General features: G+C 36.4%; 1 protein-coding gene across 1 annotated transcript; it reads right to left on the reverse strand.

Moving 5' to 3' along the window:
- Window positions 1–767: 767 nt before the first annotated feature.
- LOC143559154 (monosaccharide-sensing protein 2-like) lies at window positions 768–6,004 on the reverse strand. The gene is made up of 6 exons (XM_077047823.1): window positions 5,930–6,004; window positions 5,238–5,338; window positions 4,081–4,641; window positions 2,518–3,353; window positions 1,504–1,691; window positions 768–1,194 (listed from the first exon to the last, which is right to left on the reverse strand). Exons 2-6 carry the CDS (start codon window positions 5,314–5,316, stop codon window positions 768–770), a joined length of 2,091 nt encoding a protein of 696 aa, XP_076903938.1. The 5' UTR covers window positions 5,317–5,338; window positions 5,930–6,004.
- Window positions 6,005–7,990: the final 1,986 nt, after the last annotated feature.

Here is a 7,990-nt window from a genome sequence, read left to right on the forward strand (position 1 = left end):
TTGAAATGTTCTGCCATCCCTATTTCTCATGTTTTATGTGTCTCATAATTTGATCAATTATAACCTTGGTTTTAAAAAGCGAAAGGCGAAAAAAAGCGATGGGGCTTAAAATAGAAGCGCCAGGCGCAAAAGTAAGCGTTTTTTGTATGCGATGCAAACATATTTATATAACTATTATATATGTATATATCATGGGTTTTTAGCATCTCGGCCCATAATGTAGCTATATTTAAACATTAAATATGATTTAATATATAACTACCTAAACATATTATATAACATTTAGATGCTTAAAAACCACTTGCATACGAAAGGCGAACGCCTCAACTTCGCTTTAGGTCGCTTTTTGCCTAAAAATCTCGCCTCAAACTCGTCCTTTAAACACTGCTCGTCTTGACTAGCCTAAAGCGAAAAGGCCCTCGCCTCATGCGTGCTTTTTTAAACCAAGATTATAACTGGGCTAGATGAGAAAAGCCTTCAATTCTAAATGGGCCAAACCTATATGGCCCATAATTCATATTTTTTCACTACACAAATATTCATCTTGCAAATACTCAAAACCAATGTTCTTATATATGCCTCTAATCTAATAGTCCTAATCATTTCCAGCTCACGGGCCACAAGCCCGGGCCTACATATCTATCTACTTACACGCCAAGCACGAGCTACATTGAACTCAAACACGCCCTAAACACAATAATTTAAACCGGTTTAATGATGTTCTATCTTATGTTATATTACACAAATATTGCATTTTTTTGGTTCACTCATTCTTGGCACGAGCGCCACGTGAAAAACTCGGTGATCACTTCAAGTGGCATCCCTTTTGTTTCCGGAACCTTTAAGAACACGAACACCCATGAAAAAACGCACACGATAGCATAAATCCCGAAAACGCCCTCCAGCCCGATAGAAGAAAGCATCACGGGCAATGTGTATGTCACAATGATATCACATATCCAAAAGACTAGTGCGCATATGGCAATGCAGATCCCACGGACCCGTGTTGGGAAGATTTCCGAGCATAAAATGTTTGGGATCGGGCCGTAAGCCATGACAAAGCAGCAAAAGTAGACGACCACACATGTCGTTGAGATAACCGCGTGAATTACGGACCCTATGTTGATTATGTTACTGATAACGAGGGTCACGAGAGACGCGATTAGTACGGGAATTGTAGTCAGCAAAAGAGCCCTGAAATGAAAGAGTTAGTAACACGGTGAGGGGCATTTTCGTCTTTTCACATTGTGCTAAGTATATATGTAGATAGTAATACAGGCCAGTATATGGGTAATTTCAACCCGTTGACCCATAACAGATTAGTTTGGGTAATGTTTTACGAGGGGCATTTTTGTCTTTTCACATCGTGCTAGGTCTGAATATCCATGAACCACACTAAAAACAACCGTTTTGACCCTAACCCGTTTGATCAGTTACCCGGCCCGCATGGCCCGTTTGACCACCTTTGATTATATGCTAATGTAAAAAACAAGTTTAAATTACCTTCGACCTGTGATATCCATGAACCACATGGCAATAGCAATACATGGAAGCATTAGAAGAGTAGTGAATGCACTGATAAGAAAAGAAGCAGAATCTGAGCCAAGGCCAAGGCTCGATAAAAGAACACTCACACCCGCTTGCTCGAGGATTTGAGGCGTGTAGTACATAACCCCGTTTATTCCTGAAAACTACATTTAAATCAAAAACAACATTTTCATTAATTTGTTCAAAAAAATTTACCAAAATTGATTTTTTTCAAGAAATGCAAATATCTCATAAGTAGCTTTATTAAGAAAAGCAAGATTATTATCATGATACATTTTCTAATCATACTGAGCATATTAATTAGTTTAAATAATGGATCGAAAAAGTGCCCGAGGGTGCACACAAGTCGTCTGCTCATGAGAAGCAGAGCTCTAGCCTTTATAAGCTTGTTTATTAAATGAGCCCGAGCCAGAGCTTCACATACTAAGCACGAGTAGGCTTGCGAGTCTAAATGAGCCTATTATTAATATTATTTTTATTTAATATATATTTACATGATTAAATAATTATAATATATAAATATATATTAAAGTAACTAAATAATATATATTGTATTCTATAAAAAAGTTATAATTATTTATGTATAAAAAAATAAATAATAAACACGTCGCGCTTGAGCCGCACTCAAGGAGCTTTATAAGTAGAACTTTAAATGAGTCAAGCTCGGGCTCGTCTCGTTTACACACCTAAACCCGAGTTGACCCGTTTGGCATGTACTAAAATTACATCCAAATGGGTTAGCCAAATGGTTTTACTAAAAGTAAACAGTCAAACAAATCAACCAAATTGAAACTAATTTATAGTGTTTCTATGCATAAAACCACAAAAACCATTTTATTAAATCAAATTTTAGCTTATCCCAACAATATTTAGCAAATTAATGTATTATTAGATTTAAAAATGCATAAAAATACGTAACGGGCCGGGCCAACCCGACCCATCCTGTTTTGACCCGTACTAAAAACTTACCTGCTGAAGCATTTGGATTGAAACCCCAACGAATAATGCACGCGAAACTCCGGGCTCAAGAAGCGCAGACCACATTGGCGTTTTTGAAGTGATTTCCGACGGGTGAACCATCGTGGGCCCCACAAGAACTTGAGTCATGAGCTCTTTCGAGTACAGGCTAGGTTGACTCACTAGAGCCGAAGCTTGAACATTACCACCACTACCCAGAACCGAAACTAGCGACCCGCGACCTGACCCGTTAGGCCCACCGGGTTCTTGATGCAAGTACATTCTCTTAAACCCGCCTTCGTTTTCCCCGTCCTCGCCTTCTTTTCCCGACCATTTCCACGCCAACTGCCACCCACCACCGATCCCCACACCGCCATGCGGGGCCACCAAACCACTAGTCGCTTGGCGGGAAATCAACGGGATGTGTAAATTCTCATCCGATTCATTTCCCTCGTCCGTTCCATACCCTTCATTTCCATTTTGCACACTCTCTTCATCCCATTGGTCATCTTTCGCTTGCGGGCCCGTGATACTAAACATGCTGCCCCAGTTTGGGAATAACATGCTTCTCATGCTTCCTGACTCGAGTTGTTTTTCGTGAACACTGCCAAAGAGGGTAACAAGCGGGTCCATTAATTGGATACTCGAGTTAACCATGGTTTCTTGACGGGATACAAGACTACGCATGCTTTGACCTTTAACCGGTTTTGCTATATATGAGAGACCCCTTTCGGGCCCGTATAGCCCATCTTGGTCTTTGGTATCTGCATTGTCTAAACCAATCATGAACTCTTCAATCAATGCGTCACCTCCAACCGCTAAACCTTCTACTAGTAATGCCATTTCTCCTGTTGAATCAAGTTGTTATAGTTTACAAATAATAGCTGGAAACTTACCAATGAAAACGGGCTGGACCGGGCTGGCCAAAAACATTTTTTTACAAAATTTTAAGCGGGAAAACAATTAAAATCTTGTTTCGGTCATATATATACTTTGATAAAACAAGTTATAGGAAGTTTTGTACTTTAGAAGTAAACTTTGTGTGGAGATAATAGCTTTGACCCGTCATTTTGGCCCATTAACGATTAAGTATGACCCGAATGGCCCATTCATAAGTAAATGGGTCGAAATTGCCACCTGTATATGGAGGAGGCATGGAACAGCCTAGTATAACTTAGGGGTGTCAGTGGTGTTAGGTTGCGGGCTAATACGACCCATATTTATGTTCGTGGCAAATAATCAACCCTAACCCGCAAAAGTAAATTCGTGTAACCAGAACACGACCCATTTAACCCATTTAGTTAAACGTGCCTTACAGGTTGGCGGGTTATAATCAAGTTGTAAACTCGTTAATCGGGTTGTGAAAAAACGGTTCAAACAGGTTAGTGGGTCAACTTGTTTAATTTACCAGATTGGTGGGCGACGTATTTAACTAAATGGGTCATGTCAACCCGAACACGACCCGTTAAATTACACAGGTCAACCAGAACACGACCCGTTTTTCAAACGGGTTAAATATGCCAACCCAAAACTCGTTTCTCGTTTCGCCTCCCAGAACAGGCTAGATAAAAATACCTGAAACATCTTCCGTGCCACGCAATCTTTGCAAGACCCGTTTCGCCTCCCTCATTTTCCCTTTACTCACAAGCCACCTCGGGGACTCGGGCAAACAAAAAATCGTTAATATAAAATAAACAAAAGATGGAATAGACACAACACCCAACATTAACCTCCAACTTGTCGAAGCCATTAACGACAGCCCGAAAACCATACAATATGCCAAAAACATTCCACCCGAGCCCGTGAACTGTGGGAGTGTATTTAACAGCCCCCTAACTTCAGGAGGCGCGGTTTCGGATATATAAATAGGAGTTAAAGTGACTGCTAAACCAACTCCAAATCCATCTATTAATCTTGCTAGTAGAAGAACATATACATTAGGTGACCAAAGCATTATTAATCCACCAATGAAGTAAAAGAAAGATGAGAGGATTAACATGGGCCGCCGGCCCACTGAGTCGGATATGGGCCCGGAGCAAGTTGTGATCAGGGTCGCCCCGATTAGTGACATGGCAACAACTAGGCCTTCTATTGTACTTCCAAGAGTAAGCTCCTTCTTTATGTATACAACAGCTCCTATACACATACACATTGTAATATTATAGAGGCGTCATTTTCTGACACAACACGAAAACATAATATAGACCAAACACGGGATTTGCGGGTTCGGTTTAGTTTAAAACTTTAAACAGGTTCGGGTTAGTTTCTGGTCGAACACGTGAACGAGCTTAGCTAAACGGGTTGACTTGTTTAACATTCTTATTTTTATACATTAAAAAACATATGTTTTGTGTTATAACTTAAATTGATTGGGCTTTTTATACCAAGATTAAAAGATAAAATATAGTTTTACACATTTGTATTTCTGTTGTAAATATGTAACTTAAAGTATTAAGAATTTAATATGCACAAAATAATAATAATAATAATAATAATAGCAAGTATACATATATATAAAACAAATTATTTTTTGAGTTAAGCGGGCCGTGTTCAGTTCAACTCGTGTTGTGTTTGGGCTAACGTGTCTAACACAATTTCCTGGTTCGTGTTAAAGTTTCTTGCCCGTGTCAGGTTCGACCAGTTAACCAGCGAGCACGACCCAAATAACACCCCCAACGGGGTCGGTTTAGGTTTATCACTACAATAATAAAGAGAAAGAAGTGTAGTAGTACCAGCAATTGTAGCATTATCCCAACCTTGTAAAAGATTACCAATTGTAGCAATAATAGCAACCAATGCAGCACCATTCATCTTGTCAAACAAGGCCCAATTCCTTCAACTCAAAACTCTTAATCATAACTTAAAAACCTCGTTTGTAAAAATAAGATTTTTGGTAATAATAAGCCTTCTCCATATTAACCCCCCCCCCCCTCCTCCTAGACTGTTTACGAGCGTAGCAAGGGTGGGTTTGAGCTCGAAATTAAATGAGGCAGCTCAGCTAGGCTCGAGTCCGATTTTGAAGTTAAATGAGCCTAAGATCGAGCCAACGAGCTGAGCTTGGGTCGAGTTTCGCTAAAATGAGCCAACTCAACTCAGGTCATTTCAAATCAAATTTTTGTAGCTGGTTTTATTCAAGTTTTTATCGTGCAAGTCACAAGTAGCGAGGTTTTTGAACAGAAAAAAGATTAAAAAATATTTAGATTAAAAAACAAATATGCCCATTTCACTTACATACTCACAAAATAAAAAATCTTGAAAAAAAAACATATTTTTTTGCAACCCATTTTGATTTCAAAAGAAAGATTTCAATAAAGTACAAAGGTTCAAAATCCAGCAAGATTGAAAGTATTTGCTTACTACATCATGATGATCATCACATGCATACACACATACTGTATCTATATTTAGAAGAAGCAGAAAATACCTGAAAGCAAAGAGATGGGCCAAGAATTTTTAATGGAATCTTGGAGAGTATGCTAAAAGTTACAATCTTTCTTTATAAATGTTTTAAGTTAGGAAAAAGTTGCTTTTTAATCACACCAACCGTTCACTACCCAAAATAAAAATACACTAAAATTCTCTAAATTTCTTCAAAATCGACACTTTAAAATTTCTTCAATTTGATTTGTGGGTAACTTTTTTTTTAAGTGAAATTGATCATTTTATAATTTAACTAGGTTATAACCGGTATACAATATTATTGGATAATAAAAACAATATTATTAATAAATCTATAAATGTTTTTATAATAACGATATAGTTCATATTATACGAATTAAATAATGAAAGAAATGTTCAATTTTTAATAATATAAACAAACCTGGTTTTTTTAAGAAAGATTAAAAAACGTTTTATGAAAAGAACTATAGAAATCATTATTATTTGATAAAATGAGTGACCGTAAAAAAAAAGTAAAAAGAATTATGAAAATTACAAAAAAATAATAATAATAATAATAATAATAATAATAATAATAAGAATAAGAAGAAGAAGCGAGTATGCACCAGATGGTGACGTGACAAAAAATAAAAAATATATATTATACTTACATATATTATAAAATATATATCATACTTACATATAAATAATATACGTATTTAGTCCTAAGTTTACTCAAGCTTGTCATCTTCAAGTTCATTTAAACACAACTTCATTTAAACTTTTAATGTGTTGACAGTTTACAAGCATTTTAACTCGTTCATCATGGTCTCATGCGGGTTCAATTGTTCAACCTAAAAAAAACTTAAAAAAGATCCCTTGACAATGATTGATGTTCTTGTGGTTCATTAAACCCTTAATGTGCATACTTTTTCTTTTATGTTTATTACAAGTTTGAAAGATAACAAATGGTGAAAGAATGTGACCCACGCAACACACAATTGAGGGTGTCTTTGTCACAATTATTGAATCACCATCATTTGATATTTTGATTTATTTTAGGTTTAGTGAATCATATAATCTAAAAGTAGGAAAAAGTAAATATTTGCTTGAAATATACATTAAACACTTAAATGGTATTAATATGTGCTTAATTAGAAAAAGGGAAAAAAAATCAAGTAGCATTTATTTTGAAGTGAATGTCTATGCTTGAGAAATATGTTAAGTTGATGCAAAATTAGGGTTGCTAAAGGTTTGTGTTCACGGGCTAGCGAGTTAAATCCGATACTAACTCAAAAATAGTGTCACACTCGTGAACCAAATAGAACACATATGAATAAATGGATGAACATGATACGTTGTGTAACCTTAAAAGGGTAGATGTACATAAAGGTGCACTGCCCGGTTTAAAACTCAAAACCGGTTTGCTTTAAAACTCAAAACCGGTTTAGATTAAAATCGGTTCGGTTTGGTCAACAAAGTCAAACCGGTTTATGATCAGTTTCAGTTCAAGTTGAAACCGGTTTCTTGCCATGTTATGATCGGTTTCGGTTCGGGTTTGACCGGTTTTGGCCGGTTTCGGTCGGTTAACCAGTTTGGAACCGGTTTTGGTGGAGAAAATTACAAAGCGGTTCCGAACTTACGGTTTTAATCGGTTCCAAACCGGTTTCTACATTATCAGTTTCAAACTGGTTCGATTTCGGTTCAGTTTTCGGGTCGGTTCTGTTAACCGACTTATTTGCCCACCTCTAGATATACATGTATTCATAATATATATTATATTTATTTCAATATCGTAACGACAAATAAACTTTTAAATTTTTGATCACTTGTTCTAATACGTGACATTTTTATAATTTTATCTCATATATTTTTTAGTTAATTACACATATTATCCCCGTACTAAAGTCAGATCACGATTTGATCCCAACTTTTCAAAATTACATCCATAGTGCACGTTGTTCGCTCCGTAGTAACATGTTTGGTTTTTAATAGTGTTACGATATGTAAACTTTATCAACTTTTCATAATGGTAAAACCTTAAAACGATCTCTACATAAATAATTGTATGTGATTAAATATAATTAATATTTTTAAAATAAAAATG

The sequence above is a fragment of the Bidens hawaiensis genome, unplaced genomic scaffold, assembly GCF_021521415.1.
Source record: "Bidens hawaiensis isolate Kalapana, Puna unplaced genomic scaffold, B.hawaiensis_p1.1 tig00019721_1, whole genome shotgun sequence".
NCBI lineage: Eukaryota > Viridiplantae > Streptophyta > Magnoliopsida > Asterales > Asteraceae > Bidens > Bidens hawaiensis.